This window comes from Triticum dicoccoides, chromosome 6A, assembly GCF_002162155.2.
Source record: "Triticum dicoccoides isolate Atlit2015 ecotype Zavitan chromosome 6A, WEW_v2.0, whole genome shotgun sequence".
In the NCBI taxonomy this organism is placed as follows: domain Eukaryota; kingdom Viridiplantae; phylum Streptophyta; class Magnoliopsida; order Poales; family Poaceae; genus Triticum; species Triticum dicoccoides.
Window position 1 is genome coordinate 547271901 of NC_041390.1, and position 20608 is coordinate 547292508.

General features: G+C 46.5%; 2 protein-coding genes across 3 annotated transcripts in view; both read left to right on the plus strand.

Moving 5' to 3' along the window:
* The first annotated feature begins 16571 nt into the window (after window positions 1-16571).
* Window positions 16572-19665, plus strand: LOC119317832 (membrane-anchored ubiquitin-fold protein 3). Of its 2 annotated transcripts, none has more exons than XM_037592330.1 (3): window positions 16572-16920; window positions 18008-18178; window positions 19246-19665. In XM_037592330.1, exons 1-3 carry the CDS (start codon window positions 16788-16790, stop codon window positions 19299-19301), a joined length of 360 nt encoding a protein of 119 aa, XP_037448227.1. In that variant the 5' UTR covers window positions 16572-16787; the 3' UTR covers window positions 19302-19665. The 2 variants fall into 2 exon arrangements, with proteins under 2 accessions (XP_037448227.1, XP_037448228.1); XM_037592331.1 differs by having other exon boundaries at window positions 16576-16920; window positions 18008-18175.
* A 704-nt stretch (window positions 19666-20369) lies between these two features.
* LOC119317833 (tRNA (carboxymethyluridine(34)-5-O)-methyltransferase-like) overlaps window positions 20370-20608 on the plus strand; it is a 3433-nt gene continuing 3194 nt past the window's right edge. Inside the window, exon 1 of the mRNA XM_037592333.1 lies at window positions 20370-20549. The gene's annotated coding sequence lies outside the window, so the exon portion shown is untranslated. The remainder of the gene's footprint in view (window positions 20550-20608) is intronic.

A 20608-nucleotide genomic window follows, 5' to 3' on the forward strand; every position in this document is an offset into this window, starting at 1 on the left:
GGTTCGCTCGACTGGTTTAAGAGCAACTCTAGCAGACCCCGCAAAACGCCGACCCGCAAAACGTGTATGCAGTTCGCGCAAAACAGTTTTTACGGGCCCGCGCGGGCTGACACAGATGCAGACCCCTCCAAACGGATCTGTAAAAAATTATATTCGCGGAATATGCTTTTTTACGGGTCGGCTATGCGAGTTCTGCTCTTTGCGCCGCTACATCCCCGCAAATCATCAGCCCGCAAATCTCAAATCCAACATAATTCAACAATCGAAAACAAACTGAATTATTCAAATCAAACATAAAACAATAACCATCCACATTATAAATAATTATTCAAATCACCGTAGCAAACTTAAAATAATGCAATGAAAATTTGTCATGAATACAAATACAAACGAATACAAAAATTAGTCACTGTCCAGCCCTTTGCTAATGGTGCTCAATGAGATCTTCCTGAAGTTGAAAGTGTGTGTCTGCATTTTCAATCTCCTTGTATGTCTGAAGAAAAGCTCTAATGCGGTTTGGGTCTGTAGCTGGTTTGACACGGCTACCCACATTATCGTAAAAGAATTCTAAGTCCATTTCTCTCTCATCTTCAAGAATCATATTGTGTAGGATAACACAGCAAGTCATGATATTGTTCAGGGTTTTCTTATCCCAAAAACGAGCATGACCTCGGACAATAGCAAACCTAGATTGCAAAACACCGAATGCTCTTTCAATGTCTTTTCGGGCTACCTCTTGCACCCTTGCAAATTCACATTGTTTTTTTTGTTTTGGGTTCTTTGATGCTCTTGACAAATGTGCACCAAGGAGGATATATACCATCTGCAAGATAGTACCCCTTTGTGTATTCATGCCCATTGATAATGTAGTTGCAAGCAGGAGCATCACCACAAGCAAGCCTAGCAAACAAATGAGAGCGTTGCAACACATTGATATCATTGAGTGTGCCGGGCATACCAAAAAAGTAATGCCAAATCCATAAATCCTCCGATGCTACGGCCTCTAGCACAATTGTTGCATCACGAGACTTGCCACAAATACATTCCTTGCCATGCCTTGGGGCAATTTTTCCAATTCCAATGCAACAATCGATGCTACCTAGCATCCCAGGCCAACCTCTCCTCTCATTAGTTGTGACATCCGGATAATTAAGCTACAGTAACTTTCTACTAATGATGCCACGTCACCTCGATTACTGTTGCTAATCTCGCGTTAGTTCAGAACCGATCCAAATTCCACTTTAATTAAAGTCAACCGATAAAGTTTTCAAACATTAAAACTAAAATGTTCTAGAGGTGGAAAATAATTCATAATAAATATTGGAGGAGAAACCACATTTTTATAATGTGTTTGCGTGTTCCAAAATTAATAAAACATTGATTTAAATGTTTAGTTAAATGCCTTTTTATTATTTTGAAATACTAAACTATTCTATTTAGTAGTCAAACTTGTTATTGCAGAGGCTCATATTACAACACTAATTTAGGTGCCAATTGTGTATTTTACAAAACAAAAATGAATTGAACAATAAATAAAATAGAGAAGAAAATAAGTAAAATAGGAAGCAAAAACTAAAATAAAAATAAAGGCCACCCCCTCTCACTCATGGGCCTCAGCCCACCAGGCCACCACCTAGGCCGGCCCCACAGCCGAGCTCGCTCCCCCCCTTAACCCCCACTACCTCGAACCCTAACCCAAGTGCGCCCCACTCCCCCCCACGTCGCTCGATCCCCACCCTCTCCCTCCAGTACCACCAGGGGAGAGCCCCACGCACGAACCCCCACTCTCTCTCGTCTCTCTCCCAGCTACGCTCGCCCTCGACGCCATTGCCGAACCGCCCCACCTCACACCGGCGCTCCACCGCCACACCAGCGCCGCCCCGTCCTCACCTCCTCCCGACTGGCGCCCAGCGCTCGGCGCCCCCACCCCATCGCCGCTGCCACCGGATCGCCCACCACCTCGTCGCACCGCCTCCAAGCCGGATCGCCCCGTCCTCGACCTCTTCCTCGACGGATCTGCGTCGTCGACCCGTCGTCCGACCCCGACTCCTCCCCGAGCATGCCTCGCTCAACTACAGGGCTTTGTGAGCCCCCTCCCCTTCTTCTCTCTGCCTCCCTCACCCGCTCGCTAATTCGTCGTGGCCGCGCCGTGCTCGCGGACACTGCCGCCCGCGCCTCGCTGCTCGTAGTGGCCGCCAGCTCCCGCGCCATGCGCCCCTCCCCTGTGCTCCACTACTTCCCGCCGACCCCCCTTCACTGCCCTGCACCACCACAATCGCGTCGCGCGCACGCCGCGGCTCGCCGTCGCACCATCACTTGTGCGCCTCGCGTGCACGCGCTCGTCGCCTGCCCCGCTCTGCCGCTTCTACAGTCGTCGGCGCCCGCCGCTCCCTCCAGCTGCGGCCGCCCTGCCAACACGCGCCCGGGTCCGGCGACCCAGTGCCCCCAGCCCCGCTCGAGCGTCCCCGCCGTTGCTTCCACGCCCGTAAGGCCCCCAAGGACTATGACACGGGGCCCCACCCCAGAACGAATTTAAAAAAAGAAAGGAAAAAAATGAATGTAAAAAAATAAATAATTAATAATTAAATTAAATTAATTAATTAATTAAGTTAATCAATCCTACTTAATTAAACTAATTAAACCTGATTAGATTAACCTAACCATTAACTAAACAGCCAATGACATGTGGGCCCCAACCGCAGTTGACCCAGTCAACTGCACAATTGACTGCTGACATCAGCATGATGTCATGCTGACGTCATCATTTACTATTCTGGATAATGTTGATTTAAAATAATTAAAATTTTAGAAAGTTAATATAAAATAAACCGTAGCTCGGATGGATAAACTTTGTACATGAAAGTTGCTCAGAACGACGAGACGAATCCGGATTCGCAGCCCGTTCGTCCGCCACGCATCCCTAGAATAGCGAACACGCAACTTTCCCCCTCCGGTTCATCTGTCTGAAAACGCAAAACATCGGGAATACTTTCCCGGATGTTTCCCCCTTCACCGGTACCACCTCGTACCGCGTTAGTGGCACACCTAGCATCACGCCTTGTCATGTCATGCATTTGTTTGCGATATATTTATTGTTTCTTCCCCCTCTTCTCTCGCTAGACACCGAGACCGACGCCGCTGCTACCTAGTACGACTACGGTGTTGACAACCCCTCTCTCTTGCCAGAGCAACCAGCAAGCCCCCCCTAATCACCATATATCGCCTACTCTCCTCTATACTGCTTGCATTAGACTAGTGTAGCATGTTACTGCTTTTCGTTAATCCTATTCTGATGCATAGCATGTCCTTGCTACTACTGTTGTTACCTTTACCTGCAATCCTAATGCTTAGTATAGGATGCTAGTTTATCATCAGTGGCCATACATTCTTGTCCGTCTGCCATGCTATATTATAGGGCCGTGATCACTCGGGAGGTGATCACGGGTATATACTATATACTTTATACATGATACATGTGGTGACTAAAGACGGGTCGGCTTGTGGAGCACCCGCGAGTGATTCACGGATTGGGGGCTGAAAGGACCTTTGTCCCAACGGCCCTCTGTGTGGATCTTTGTGGCGAAGCGACAGGGCAGGTTGAGACCACCTAGGAGAGAGGTGGGCCTAGCCCTGGTCGGCGTTCGCGGTTATTTCAAAATAACACGCTTAACGAGATCTTGGTATTTGATCTGAGTCTGGCCACTGGCCTATACGCACTAACCATCTACGCGGGGACAGTTATGGGCACTCGACGTCGTGGTATCAGCCGAAGCCTTCATGACGTCAGCGACTGAGTGGCGCGCGCCGGATTGGACCGTAAGCCTGCTCTTGTATTAAGGGGGCTAGTTCTGCTTCTGGCCGCGTTCGCAACGTGCAGGTGTGCAAAGGGCGATGGGCCCAGACCCCTGCGCCATAGGATTTAGACCGGCATGCTGACCTCTCTGTTGTGCCTAGGTAGGGCTGCGACGTGTTGATCTTCCAAGGCCGGGCATGACCCAGAAAAGTGTGTCCGGCCAAATGGGATCGAGCGTGTTGGGTTATGTGGTGCACCCCTGCAGGGAAGTTAATCTATTCGAATAGTCGTGATCTTCGGTAACAGGACGACTTGGAGTTGTACCTTGACCTTATGACAACTAGAATTGGATACTTAATAAAACACACCCTTCCAAGTGCCAGATACAACTGGTGGTCGCTCTCTCACAGGGCGACGAGGGGAGGATCATCGGTTAGGGTTATGCTATGCGATGCTACTTGGAGGACTTCAGTCTACTCTCTTCTACATGCTGCAAGACGGAGGCTGCCAGAAGCATAGTCTTCAACAGGATTAGCTATCCCCCTCTTATTCTGGCATTCTGCAGTTCAGTCCACCGATATGGCCTTTACACATATACCCATGCATATGTAGTGTAGCTCCTTGCTTGCGAGTACTTTGGATGAGTACTCACGGTTGCTTCTCCTTCTTTTCCTTCTATCCATTCTACCTGGTTGTCGCAACCAGATGTTGGAGCCCAGGATCCAGACGCCACCGTCGACGACGACTCCTACTACACCGGAGGTGCCTACTACTACGTGCTGCCCGCTGACGACGACCAGGAGTAGTTAGGAGGATCCCAGGCAGGAGGCCTGCGCCTCTTCCGATCTGTATCCCAGTTTGCGCTAGCCTTCTTAAGGCAAACTTGTTTAACTTATGTCTGTACTCAGATATTGTTGCTTCCGCTGACTCGTCTATGATCGAGCTCTTGTATTCGAGCCCTCGAGGCCCCTGGCTTGTAATATGATGCTTGTATGACTTATTTTATTTGTAGAGTTGTGTTGTGATATCTTCCCGTGAGTCCCTGATCTTGATCGTACACGTTTGCATGTATGTTTAGTGTATGGTCAAATCGGGGGCGTCACAAGTTGGTATCAGAGCCGACTGCCTGTAGGAATCCCTCTTCCACACTCCTTGGCCGAAGTTGAGTCTAGACATTACAAAAACTTTTACTAACATGGCTGTGTGCCTTACGGGCCCACATCGCCATCTGGGTGGTATTAGGCTCTTTTACTCCTCGATCCTTACTCTGGGACTCTGAACTCTCTCCTATTCGGGTTTAATGAATTTACTAAAAATCTAACTTAGGTTCTCGAAAATACTTTCTCCGGGAGAGCCCGTTTAGTCCAGATGATCGCCGGCTGCACTAGAAGATTTCGAAGATACTCTCCGATATTCTGTCGAGACCTTGTGCGTGTTGCTTTTGCAATTCCCTTCTATCGATAAACCTCTATGGATAACCACGTACACGTGCCATTCATATAATCATTCCTCATTGATCTTGTTATTACAAGATGCCCCAAAATACTCTCTATTGTTCTAAGAATACTTTGTGCCTACTGCCTTGCATTTCTTTGCCACATGAATACCACTATGGGTAATTTCTAGCACTCACCGGATATTTGCTCATCCCCAGTTGGTTCATGTATTTCACAAAAGTCTTCAAAATACTATTTGAACTTCCGAAAATCCTGAGTAGCCTATTACTCTTGAAGTTCTTACTTGCTTGCATTATGGTTAATCCCATAAGTCTATAATTTTATTGGCATCCCTTGTCATTATCATTTTGAGTCCGTTGATTCAAAATGTTGTGAATGCTCGCCATCCTCAATCAGATCCAATGATCCATCCTTCCGGCTCACACGTCATTTTAAACATGAGCTGGTTATCGACCAATCAAATTGTCGTCGATTGTACCGCTAAGTCTATTCAACTGATCCATTCTTAATGCGAGCGTTGGCTTTTGATCCCTTGATTTGGAAATGCTAATCTGATGCCCTTTCATTCCATCTTCCTCAGATAGAGTACCGATACTCGCATCAGCTCCATTGTAGACCATAGGACCCCTTGTTGGATTATTATCCGGCAGTGTCCTTCCTATTCAATAACCTTGTGAGCCTCTCCATGGGTATGTGATACCTTTGGTAAATTGTATCCTCTGTTTTGCTAACCATGCTCTACTTTCGAGCTTGTGATATTTACTCTTGAAACTTGTGGTATATGTTTCTAAGAAACCCCGATGGGTTGAACCTATACAACCTTCTCTAAAACCGTGTGAACTTGAAAGTTTTCATGAGTCATACACTTCTGTTATTTTGCCAGATGAAATTTCAACACTACGACTTCTTCGAAAGTGAGAAGTGGATGAAAGGCTATGCATTGGAGAAGTGGGAGTCGACCTTGAACTTTGTGTTCATGCCCATGGACACGATGTAGATCTTATCGTTAAAGCTTCTCTTAGATTAAATTATTCCTTTGGTATAAGTTCATCTTATATCTGGGATCTGACCTTTTTCAATCGTGGTTCCGACCATGTTCTCCTTTAAATACCGTTTCGCGTGCAAGTTTAAGCGCTTGTCTTCTGTAGAGCAATACCCCAATCCAACCTCTACTTTGATCTGTCATCAAGTATTACCCCCTCTGGTATCTCGAGATTATCACGAAACTGCATAACTTCTTATGAGTTCTTCTTCAAGTATTATTTGACTTCCGCTGCATCATCATTTGACTTGATGTCATCGCCAACCGACTACATCTTCATGAAATCTCTCGACAAATGTGTCGTGGTCATCATCAACATCCTGAGCTCTTCCAAGATATATATCAAATTCTTGATGAGAAATAGCATCCTCGCCCCTCAATGGTTTGTGTTATCACCGACCACTTTATTGCCTTCCGTTCAACACAAACTTATTCGTGTTTTGTGTTATACCTTGAGATCCTTGCTATCCAGCATTTGTTCTTCTTTACCTTGCAATGTTACCACCTTTTATGTCAAGAATGTCGTGGTAATTTTACCATCTCTTGAGAATTCTTGATATAGTAATATCTCCCGCCTTTTGCATTCATTTCTTGGTTTCCGTGTTGTTTCTAACCGGAATACCGACAAATGGTCTGTGATGTGTAAATTCTAAACTTCTAGCAACCCTATTGTTTGGAAGTTATTGGTCTACAGTTTCATTCTAAGTCTATTGCTTATTGAATCATCATTCAAACATTGATCGTGCTACCTAGTCCAGATTCCTGGGTGCACCCTTCTATCATTGTTCAGTTGTGTATGTTTCCCTCGAGCATACATCATTATATCATTTGATCCGACAAATGATATTTCCTTGTTCACATAATTGTGGAAATCAATCCTTTGGAAATCTCGATGATTTGTTGCTGAGCGTATCAGCCACCTCCTCATCCTCTCCTTGGTTTACTGATGAACTCTTGTTTCAGAGCTCACTTCCATAGATCATTTCTGAGAATCTCACAATGTCATCTCGTCAAATTGTGTTGCACCTTTTCTTCTCAGGTATCCTGAAATCTAAGTTATCCTAACACCATTCAGATCTGAATCTCAGTCAGATATGATGGTTGGAACATATTTCCAAGAGTTATAACATTGGTCTTTATGTGACCCAGTAAGGTGATGTTGTGCCTAGCACACCTGCCCCGAGGCCCTATTGTTATAATTTCCTTTTTGGCAAGGTTAGTCATTCTTCCGTGAGGAAATCGTAAGACTTATTCTATAAGTTGTTCCTGATGGATCCATTGTGTTTCCAAAGTCTGATCTTCACCTGATGACCATGTCAATGCTATCTCGTAGCATGTCTATGAGACTCCGATTCTCAACAAGAACATTTGAAGCCCAATGCTAAATGTTTCCTGCTCAGTTATCCAAACACCGTTGTATGTGTAATGTCATGAAATTTCTCTCCCCTTACTTAAAGGGTTTTCTGCTTTCTATCATGTCATGGATATCATGCTCTGCTTGTCCTTGGGAAAGATATACCCCTGGAATATGTGTTTAAACATATTTTCATTTCCATTGTTCTGATTAAACCTGATAATCATATTTTCCTTTCCATTGTTTGGTTTAACCTTTCTTGTGATCTATATGATCTAAGCAGTAATATTCTCCTCCTTTTGTAAACACCTCGGTGTACAATTCTGTCAGAAAGACCCTGTTACTTTTGTTGATGACATTCCGGTAACCACCGATGGATGATAACTCTGCCTACTGGTCCGCCTCGTTCAACGAGCAGGAAAATGGTTCTCTTCGTCCCTCGCCCTTGGTACCGACATTGTTGCCGACATAATTGATAGGCTACCCTCTGACATGTCTTGCTATCATGACCGTGCAAGATGTCAACGCCCTTCCTACTTTTAACCACATGGTGGGCCCATAACCCACAGTTCCACAGGATCAAAACCTGACACTCCTGTACACCCCTGCTCCCAAAGTTATTCCTCCCGCGTGGCCTCGTATGTAATTCACGAGCCACCTTCCGATGAGATCATCAATACTGGTATTAGACACAACACTTAACTCCATTACTCTGAACCCCTTCACGTCCTGTTTCAGGCATCGAACGATTGCCTATGCACTTGAAACTTCTACTTTGCACCTTCTTACTTTGCTCTCGATAATTTCTTAAGTTTCAATTCGAGAGTTACTTTTCGCCACGTTCCCTAAGGATTATCTACCGGATAAGCAACCATGCAGAGTTCCATTCTTATGGTATACCCCCTTATTCTTTCGTAAGTACAATGGAGTTTCCAAAGATAGGATGCCAACTTCATCATGAGAACCTGAAGCAGAGGAATGAAGACATCAAGGTTATGGATCGGCTTCTTCGAGAAGAGCAACCAAGACCGAGAACACTCGCTAGAAATTCGTAACCAGAACCTTCTCCCTTACTCCCCTCTTAAATCTCGGGACGAGATTTCTTGTAGTGGAGGAGAATTGTGACGCCCGGATAATTAAGCTACAGTAACTTTCTACTAATGATGCCACGTCACCTCGATTATTGTTGCTAATCTCGCGTTAGTTCAGAACCGATCCAAATTCCACTTTAAATTAAAGTCAACCGATAAAGTTTTCAAACATTAAAACTAAAATGTTCTAGAGGTGGAAAATAATCCATAATAAATATTGGAGGAGAAACCACATTTTTATAATGTGTTTGCGTGTTCCAAAATTAATAAAACATTGATTTAAATGTTTAGTTAAATGCCTTTTTATTATTTTGAAATGCTAAACTATTCTATTTAGTAGTCAAACTTGTTATTGCAGAGGCTTATATTCCACACTAATTTAGGTGCCAATTGTGTATTTTACAAAACAAAAATGAATTGAACAATAAATAAAATAGAGAAGAAAATAAGTAAAACAGGAAGCAAAAACTAAAATAAAAATAAAGGCCACCCCCTCTCACTCATGGGCCTCAGCCCACCAGGCCACCACCTAGGCCGGCCCCACAGCCCAGCTCGCTCCCCCCCTTAACCCCCACTACCTCGAACCCTAACCCAAGTGCGCCCCACTCCCCCCACGTCGCTCGATCCCCACCCTCTCCCTCCAGCGCCGCCAGGGGAGAGCCCCACGCACGAACCCCACTCTCTCTCGTCTCTCTCCCAGCTACGCTCGCCCTCGACGCCATTGCCGAATCGCCCCACCTCACACCGGCGCTCCACCGCCACACCAGCGCTGCCCCGTCCTCACCTCCTCCCGACTGGCGCCCAGCACTCGGCGCCCCCACCCCATCGCCGCTGCCACCGGATCGCCCACCACCTCGTCGCACCGCCTCCAGGCCGGATCGCCCCGTCCTCGACCTCCTCCTCGATGGATCTGCGTCGTCGACCCGTCGTTCGACCCCGACTCCTCCCCGAGCATGCCTTGCTCAACTACAGGGCTTTGTGAGCCCCCTTCCCTTCTTCTCTCTGCCTCCCTCACCCGCTCGCTAATTCGTCGTGGCCGCGCCGTGCTCGCGGACACTGCCGCCCGCGCCTCGCTGCTCGTAGTGGCCGCCAGCTCCCGCGCCATGCGCCCCTCTCCTGTGCTCCACTACTTCCTGCCGACCCCCCTTCACTGCCCTGCACCACCACAATCGCGTCGCGCGCACGCCGCGGCTCGCCGTCGCACCATCACTTGTGCGCCTCGCGTGCACGCGCTCGCCGCCTGCCCCGCTCTGCCGCTTCTGCAGTCGTCGGCGCCCGCCGCTCCCTCCAGCTGCGGCCGCCCTGCCAACACGCGCCCGGGTCCGGCGACCCGGTGCCCCCAGCCCCGCTCGAGCGTCCCCGCCGTTGCTTCCACGCCCGTAACACCGGGTGCCCGTAAGGCCCCCAAGGCCTATGACAGGGGGCCCCACCCCAGAACGAATTAAAAAAAAGAAAGGAAAAAAATGAATGTAAAAAAATAAAAAATAAATAATTAAATTAATTAATTAAGTTAATCAATCCTACTTAATTAAACTAATTAAACCTGATTATATTAACCTAACCATTAACTAAACAGCCAATGACATGTGGGTCCCAACCGTAGTTGACCCAGTCAACTGCACAATTCATGCTGACGTCATCATTTACTATTCTGGATAATGTTGATTTAAAATAATTAAAACTTTAGAAAATTAATATAAAATAAACCGTAGCTCGGATGGATAAACTTTGTACATGAAAGTTGCTCAGAACGACGAGACGAATCCGGATTCGCAGCCCGTTCGTCCACCATGCATCCCTAGAATAGCGAACACGCAACTTTCCCCCTCCGGTTCATCTGTCTGAAAATGCGAAACACCGGGAATACTTTCCCGGATGTTTCCCCCTTCACCGGTACCACCTCGTACCGCGTTAGTGGCACACCTAGCATCACGCCTTGTCATGTCATGCATTTGTTTGCGATATATTTATTGTTTCTTCCCCCTCTTCTCTCGCTAGACACCGAGACCGACGCCGCTGCTACCCAGTACGACTACGGTGTTGACGACCCCTCTCTCTTGCCAAAGCAACCAGCAAGCCCCCCCTTGATCACCATATATCGCCAACTGTCCTCTATACTGCTTGCATTAGAGTAGTGTAGCATGTTACTGCTTTCCGTTAATCCTATTCTGATGCATAGCCTGTCCTTGCTACTATTGTTGTTACCTTTACCTGCAATCCTAATGCTTAGTATATGATGCTAGTTTATCATCAGTGGCCATACATTCTTGTCCGTCTCCCATGCTATATTATCGGGCCGTGATCACTCGGGAGGTGATCACGGGTATATACTATATACTTTATACATGATACATGTGGTGACTAAAGACGGGTCGGCTTGTGGAGCACCCGCGAGTCATTCACGGATTGGGGGCTGAAAGGACCTTTGTCCCAACGGCCCTCTGTGTGGATCTTTGTGGCGAAGCGACAGGGCAGGTTGAGACCACCTAGGAGAGAGGTGGGCCTGGCCCTGGTCGGCGTTCGCGATTATTTCAAAATAACACGCTTAATGAGATCTTGGTATTTGATCTGAGTCTGACCACTGGCCTATACGCACTAACCATCTACGCGGGGACAGTTATGGGCACTCGACGTCGTGGTATCAGCCGAAGCCTTCGTGACGTCAGCGACTGAGTGGCGCGCGCCGGATTGGACCGTAAGCCTGCTCTTGTATTAAGGGGGCTAGTTCTGCTTCCGGCCGCGTTCGTAATGTGCAGGTGTGCAAAGGGCGATGGGCCCAGACCCCTGCGCCATAGGATTTAGACCGGCGTGCTGACCTCTCTGTTGTGCCTAGGTAGGGCTGCGACGTGTTGATCTTCCGAGGCCGGGCATGACCCAGAAAAGTGTGTCCGGCCAAATGGGATCGAGCGTGTTGGGTTAAGTGGTGCACCCCTGCAGGGAAGTTAATCTATTCGAATAGCCGTGATCTTCGGTAATAGGACGACTTGGAGTTGTACCTTGACCTTATGACAACTAGAACTGGATACTTAATAAAACACACCCTTCCAAGTGCCAGATACAACCGGTGGTCGCTCTCTCACAGGGCGACGAGGGGAGGATCATCGGTTAGGGTTATGCTATGCGATGCTACTTGGAGGACTTCAGTCTACTCTCTTCTACATGCTGCAAGACGGAGGCTGCCAGAAGCGTAGTCTTCGACAGGATTAGCTATCCCCCTCTTATTCTGGCATTCTGCAGTTCAGTCCACCGATATGGCCTTTACACATATACCCATGCATATGTAGTGTAGCTCCTTGCTTGCGAGTACTTTGGATGAGTACTCACGGTTGCTTCTCCTTCTTTTCCTTCTATCCCTTCTACCTGGTTGTCGCAACCAGATGTTGGAGCCCAGGATCCAGACGCCACCGTCGACGATGACTCCTACTACACCGGAGGTGCCTACTACTACGTGCTGCCCGCTGACGACGACCAGGAGTAGTTAGGAGGATCCCAGGCAGGAGGCCTGCGCCTCTTCTGATCTGTATCCCAGTTTGCGCTAGCCTTCTTAAGGCAAAGTTGTTTAACTTATGTCTGTACTCAGATATTGTTGCTTCCGCTGACTCGTCTATGATCGAGCTCTTGTATTCGAGCCCTCGAGGCCCCTGGCTTGTAATATGATGCTTGTATGACTTATTTTATTTGTAGAGTTGTGTTGTGATATCTTCCCGTGAGTCCCTGATCTTGATCGTACACGTTTGCGTGTATGTTTAGTGTACGGTCAAATCGGGGGCGTCACATTAGCTGCCATCAATTTCTTTGTGTCATCTTCATTTGGTGCCCAAAGATATTCGGGACCAAACACACGGACGATCACTTCCGCAAATCTACGCACAGCCCCAATCGTGCTATCTTCACCAATGCGAAGATACTCATCGGCATAGTCAGCCGGGACGCCATATGCAATCACCTGCATAGCTGCGGAGATTTTTGATATGCACTAAATCCCTTTAAGCCCGCGGCATTCCTTCTCTGAGTGAAATACCGGCAATTTGCCTCGCAAGCTTCAACAATTTTCACAAAAAGGGATCGGCGCATTCGGTACCTTCTGCGGAAGAGGTGTGCAGGATATGTAGGATTCTCCGAAAAATAATCTTGCATCAACATCTTGTTTCCAAGGTGGCGATTCCGCGGAATGCACAGACGCCCGACAGTAGATCCTCGCCTCCTCTTTCGGTACTCGTCTTCATGCTCCTTCACGGCAAGCGCCATGACCAATGTTTGCTGCCGAAAAGTCGCAAGCATGGTCTCCACATCCGAGTCGTCCGAATCGTCCGAATCGGATAGCAAGAACTTCTCGCACGGGGTCAACTCCATCTACACGCACGCCGGCACGTCAATCTACTACACAGCTCGCGAAAATCATAAAAAGGGGACTAACCGGTGGCGAGTGATCCCGAGCGGCGACGAGGGTGGTGTGGTCAGCGGTGGTCGATCCCAGCGGCGGCGACGACTGGGGGGCGACTCTTCTCGCTGAATCCGAAGGGGCGGTGCAGCGGCTCGGCGCGGGAGGGTGTGGGGCGGCCGCGCGGAGCGATTCCGCCCGCAGATATGGCCGGAATCGCCGGCGGCGGCGGGCGGAAGCAAGGGCAGGCGGCGGCGGAAGGAAGGGGGAAAAGAGCGAGGGCTGAGATGCCCCTCCCGCCAACTGTTTCTCTGTGATGCAGGGCACCGCAGCCGCGAGGAGGAAACCCGCATTTTTTCGGGTTGGAGCCGGAAATTTGCCGCGCCTCTTAAAAATTTTTGCGGACCGGGACGGGATGCGGGGTCTGGTCGGACAGGCTTTCCGGCCCGCACCTGCATTTTGACGGTTATTTTACGGGTTAGGGACGGATGCGGGGTCTACTAGAGTTGCTCTAAGCTCTAGAGAGAAGGCATGAGAAACTACAAAAATGAGCACGTTCAGTTCGGCCCAAATTTTGAGCCCTTGCAGGTACCACACGATCCACAGGCCCGCGGCATTTTCCATTTCATTCTGAAGATTGAACTGTGGCAAAAGCACTAAATTAGTTTTTTTTAAAGCACTAGGTCGAGGTGTTCCACTCTGTTCCCGGGCTGACGCCTGACAGCGATAAAGCTCACTCCTCCTCTCCGTCGACACTTGTTCGAGCGGCAAGTAAAGCAGCACTCCATTAGCATCCCCTTGCTCCGGCCGCCACGAAGCCTGCTTGCGGCGGTGGATCACCAAACCCGTCGCAGTCTGTCTGTCTGTTTGTCCATCCATCCACCTATCTTTTAGCGGCGTTTGTATCCTCAGAGAACTGATGCAGGCTATACATTTTACAAATTATTCTACAGTCATCTGAGAAAGGTTCACTTAAAATTCCTGCCAAATGCGTCTACCATTCTTTTCTTTTCCAGGCGTCAGTAAATAGCTAGCTCAGTTCGAGAGGAAGGCGGAAACAGTTCTGGTTTTATGAACCTGATTCCTATTCATTTACCGGTAAACGAAGGAATTCTTACCTATTTCTCGAGGCAGTTATACTCATATCATCGACAGTATGAACAGTAGGTCCATCCAATGGCTGCACCACTGCACAGTCCGCACTGCTGCTAGTATGAGCAGCAAACATCCTCACTTCCTCAGAGAAGAAGTTAATGGCATATCTCCTCCTACAGAGCAAAGCATGTTTGCCCACCGAACAACGACCTGGAGATTGTGCGAGATAATCAATCATCCAGGGCAAATCATTTGGGAATCAAGAAAAGGGAGCCGCTAGTGGAGCGGCATTTGCATCCAATCATGAAACCACGAGGAATGGAATTCAGTTTTTTCCTTCAATATCAACAATTTAATATCCTGTCACATCAAGCAACAATAACATAAGATCCCTTGATAGTTTCGACAGAAAGATTCTGACTGGAAATAGATAGACACCTACTGTCTCCGTTTAAACACTTTTATATTTCTTTACAGAGAGGGTATCTACAAATTTACTGTTTTAATTTTCCTTGAAGATTCTTCAGACTTTGCTCGCACTGCCTCCATCCCTCCATGATTGCTTGATGGCGGAGGAGAAAAGGCAGGCAGTAGCAAGGAATCTAGAGCTCCGCTGCACGACACATCGGTGGTTTTTGCCATTTGAAACCAGCGCCATCCAAGAACAACGGCTTACATCATTCAGTGCAAGTTGGTGCATAGCCAAAGGTTGGCCGGCGGCGAAAATTATGTTTGTTCAGTGGAATTTTCTTGGTATTTTGTCATCAATAAAGGTTGGAGTTTTGTTGTGTACAGCATGCAAGCGCTTTAATTAATAGCGCTTTGGTTGCTAAGAAGAGAGAAATGCACTGTACAACAACTTATTTCTGCTAATTGAGATCCTGTTTATTGCTGTCATCATAACGTACCGCAAAGACAGAGAAAAAAAAATCAAACAAATGTGTGTAGAACTGTTTTAGTAGGTGCGTGCATCTCCTGGTCATCAAATTAGAGCTATACAATTGTGTTAGTTGCTCCAAATTAAGTCCAAATAATGGACCTAATCACAGCACACAGTATAATGGGGATGTTTTTCTTTCAATGAATAGAATGAGGATGTCGATAGGTCGTTATCCGGGAAAATACAAATACTCCTGCCTGAGCACAAGAGACATATATTCGGACGAAGAGACGTGTCGCTAGTTTTATACTAGACAATAAAAATAGTTGCGGCCGGTACTCTACATTTTCTTTGACAACGACCAATTTATGTATCAAGAGGATTTTTTTCAATAAATCAGACAAAAAAAAAGTCAATTATGCTTGAAGTTGTGAAACTGCTAGTACCGAAATTCAAGCGGGCGAATGCCTGGAGGGTAGCCCATGATATTGCTAAGTTCTATTTTATATTTTTGTAAAAACGGAACATTTAATCATTCGTGAAATTCCGTTTGGTGCTATTATTTTTCTTGATTAATATACGGGTCTTCAAACAAAAGCACAGTATAATATATGTAAGTTTTAACCATGATTGAAATAGTTGAGGTTCACAAATCTTCTGGTATTTTTTTGTTGGCAATATATAAATCTACAATCTAAAAAAAATTAATGTAAACTCGATCCACACCCAAAGGAAAAGGACAAATTTCATTGTGCCTAACATCACATTTGAAAGAGCCCTGCTATGCATAACCTCCATTCCGATTTTTATACAACACCATCATTGGGAATGTAGGGTAGTTTGTCATTCCAAATTTGCACTGAATACGATACACCTCCATTGGTGCGTGGAACGGGAATACATCCGACCATTGGATTTAGCATCGTACACATATCGGACCACGATATCTCGTACGCACGGTAGTTTGACATTCAAAATTTGCCCTGATAGTAAATGGAGCTGCCATTCGCATCATGTTTGTCCTTTTCAATTTCTTGATTGACGAAGTGTGGATTAAATCTTGTAGTACCAATCAGACACATAGTGACATAATGTGACTTCGATTCAAACCATTTTATTGGTGGTAGAATATTGGTGTAGACCAATATAGCATAGAGCATCGATGTATCGTAGAGCCATAGACGCAGTCAAGCCACCAAGACAGAAATCCGCGTCCGTCCATCCCGATCATCGTTTCCTCCCGACTAAAAATTTTCCCCTCCGTCACTTACTATGCATAATTGACTTTTTTTTGGTCTGATTGATTGAAAAAATCCTCGATGCAGTTGGGCTACTGTTTCTGAGCGATCTTTCAAAATCCCGTGAAACTCGTACGGTGGCCGGAAAGAAGAGATTTTTTTGGGTTCGAGCACCAGTTAAAGTAGCGAGGAGGAGGCCACTAGCCCCGGTCTCTGTTTGTCTTCTCCCTCCACCACCACCCTCCCCCTCCCCCCCCTCCCCCTCGCCGAGTCGCCGTCCCCTCGCTTTCACCCCCCCGGACGGAAGCAAGAATTCCTCGCAAGAATCCGACCCCGGGCCGATTTGGGTGGATTCCGTGCGGCCCTTTCTGCGCCATGGACTTCTGATCCGGGGCCTCTCGGATCTTGGGAGGAGGAAGGTGGGTGGTGGGCGGTGGGCGGTGAGCCGGCCCGGAGATGGCCGGCGGGAAGGAGCCGATCGAGGTCAAGTTCCGGCTCTTCGACGGCACGGACATCGGCCCCAGCAAGTACGACCCCGCCACCACCGTCTCCGCGCTCAAGGACTTCATCCTCGCCCGGTGGCCGCAAGGTGAGACGCAGATTCCCTCCGCTCGATTTGGCCGGCCTCCTGATCCGCTTGCTTGAGTCGGTGACGGGAAAAGATGCGCGCGTCTGTAGCTCCTGCTGCCACGAAGTTTCGGCCTTCGGGGATCATGTATAGCTTTTATTTTTCTATTTTTATGGTTGTTGCGTGGTGCTCGCGCAGTTCTAGCCTTGCTCGCGGCAGATACGTGTTGTTGGTGTGCCTGATTAGTTGTTCTTCTCTCGAGTAACACATGACTGCGGCATCATTTCCCACCTCCCCTCGGCTTCAACACTGCTTTAGAACTGGGTAAACTATATAAACGGCCAGTTGATAATTCCCCTTCTCAGTTTATGTGTATGCATACCTATAGAAAAACTCTCACGGACAGTGAGTACTGTCAAAATGGTACTATGATTTTGCCAAAGTTTGTGGCAGAATTCCGGGAAGATCAATTTTTTGGCAACAATCGAACGAAGGGACAATCAGGGGACAAATAAGTCCCTATGGAGATGCAGAGAAGCCGCGGTGTGACTTTAGAGTGCCTGTTTGTTCTCTTGCATTCTGCGAACAGAATTGAGCTAGCAATATATAAGCAGTTGTCTCTCCATCTTTACACGAACCGAGGTCCTTTGCATGAATATGATAGCAGGGCCATTCTCCATAGGATTCATTATGCCTAACGATCTGTTCAAAGTTATCCGATTATACACTAGGGAGTGAATGACTAGAACAAGTAAAATTGAATCCTTTCCGAGCTGAATTAGCTCCCAGAAACAATCGGTTCATGGTGTGGGTACTTATTAACCCGAACATATGGAAGCTAATCACAACCATCATTGTATGTCATCTTTCTGTGGGATGTTTGAATTTATTCTGATTTTCCCAGGGCTTAATTTGCATTCTGACTCGCAATAGTGCAATGGCATGTTTTCTCTTCTTTCTAAGGCACCTTGCTTGATTTTGATTTTGACTTCGAATTTATGTGGATTGGTTCTTTTGTAAACTCGCTCCATAATCTGAACATGTTATGCTTACCGGAATCCTAGTTTATTTTATTTAAAGGAATTGTTCTTGTCATTTCTGATGACAGATAAGGAAATAACTCCAAAAACTGTCAATGACCTGAAGCTCATCAATGGTGGAAAGATATTGGAGAATAACCGGACACTTGCCGAGTCGCGTGTTACAATAGGAGAGGTCCCTGGAGGTGTAATTACAATGCATGTGGTAGTGCGCCCTCCACAAGTTGACAAAAACCGTGGTATTGCCGACAATTTTACGCCTTTTCTTTCACATTGTGTTCCTGGTTCTGTAATGATCTCTTACATTCTGTTACATTCAATGAATGAAAATTGTTGGATACAATCAACTATCGTTTTAGATTCTATGCTTCAGAAATCCACACGTATAGGCATGAATCTGTATAATCCAAATGCTGCAGCCTGCAAGACGAACCCACTTATTTCCATGGAGTGAAATTTATTACTTCCATTTTATTATTTCCATGGAGTGAAAATTGTTGATCACACCATATTTTTAGTCGGAAATTCTGTTCGAACTCTGTCCTGAGCCAGTGTTCCGTACTTAGATAGAAGCACAAATAAACAGTGACTAAACAGCACATGGTATTATGAAGATTTAGTGGTACTGATAGTTTTTTCAGTCCTTTAGTGATTTAGGGAGTTCTGCCAAATTGGCTAAATTTGTTTTTGCATGTTCGGAATTTGAAAAGTATAATTACAAGAGTGATGTTGTCACATCCGTGGGCCAGTCATGTGAAAATTAAAGATTTCGCTATAAATCAAATGTCAGATTTTTTTAGCATGACAAATTGAACGCCCAAGATGGCAAATTATGTTGTCATGAGGATGGCATTTTCCTTTAACAAACATGACAAATCCTTGCCATGTTCAGTATTTTGCCAGGAATTGCCATGCTTGCTAAAGGAATTTGCCATCCTCGCGACAACATAATTTGCCATGCTTAAAAATCTGACGTCAGATTTGTAGCATTCCCGACTATTTATCTATGGAAAGGAGAGAGAGAATAATGAATACCAACAAAAAGCATATGTTACAAAATCTGTTTAGAGATATAGCTAAGGGGGTTTAATGGACTTATATCCTTCGTTTTGCAACTGTTGAGACAGTAATGATGTTGTAAGTACAAAGTGCATTAGGTATCTATCTGGTCACGCATGGATTACTATATGCAAAATAGTTGGTTTTACCATATCATTGCAATTATGTGATGCTTAAAACTGCCACACAATTTATCAACGCTTCTAAACAACCTATAATTTTGCTTTTTTGGATTTGTTCTTTTCAGAGAAGCAGCTGGGCAATTCCCCCAAGCAGAACAGATGCGGATGCACCATACTGTGATACGGCACCCCCCTGGTGATGTTCGATGCACCTAGCTGTAGAATTTCTCTTATGCTTTTGTTGCGTCCACGGCGCGGTGTGTATTCATTTTGACATCCAGTTCCTGGAGCCATTGAAACTCGATCTGGAAACTGGCTGGGAGTAAAGGTTCCTCCTTGGGATGTTGCTGCTGTAGCAAGTGTGTGCAGGAGTCAAGGAATGGATTGGATGCTTGCTGTTGTGTAAATTGTAATGTGGAAACAACCATCTTTTCATTTTTCCTTTGGCCATGTTTGACATTATATCGATTCTTTTTAGCGCTGCTGTTTGCCATGTAAAACAGATATATTGTACCATTGGAATATATATACGGTTTTGCTAAACATCTGGTACCTGAAAGAATCACTTTTTCTAGGGTAGCACGAGGCCGAAGGCGGTGATAGCGCCGGCCACGTGAAGCCTAGCCGTATATGAGTGTGAGCCAGTGATGAAGTAGAAGAGGGAGGGTTGAAAATAAGCACCGCACGACGAGCGGGACTGAGTGATGAAGAAGAGGGGGTTGAAGATGAACAGTGCATGGTCTGTTTTTGACTTTTTGGCCATACGATAAAGATCTAACGGTCCTGATTAAAAGTGACAGTGAGTGGTGCAAATAAAAATTCCAGGTGCCTGATGTATAGCAGTATAGGTGCTCCTATTTATACACTCCCTTTGTTCGGAAATAATTGGCGTGGTTCAAATTTAAACTAAAACCACATCGGTTATTTTCGAAAGGAGGTAATATGTATGTAGCTTGGGAAATGGGTCGTCTGTTCTTGTTTTAAAAAGAAGAAGAGGGCCCCTCAAAAAAAAAGAGAGGAAACAAAGAAAGTGAAAACACATTTTTTTAAGGAGAAGAAAGTAAAAAAATTCTTTTTTTTTTTGAAAAAAAACCATGACTGTGCTCCCGTGTAGTGGAGTTTGTGTGGCCGGTGGGCCGCGCACTACACCGCCATAAAGGCCATGTAAATAAATAAATTAAAGTGCCCCAGTAAGCAGAAGAAGCCCAATACAACAAAATCCAACAACCCACCGCGCACCTTCTCCCTGGCGCTACCGAAATCGTCATCCCCGCCTGCATCCAAGCCCGAATCGCCGCCGGCAGCCCCGCCTCCCACCCACCCCCCGGAGTCGCCCCCGATCACCTCCGGCGCCTCCTCTCTCACCGCGGGCGCCTAGGTCCGAGCGGTCTCCCCCGCCTCCTTCCTCGCCGTGCCACGCCGGCAGCAGGTATGCCTTCCTCTCCCCTCCTCCCCTCTTTAGATCTGCTCGCAGAAGTATGGCGTCGT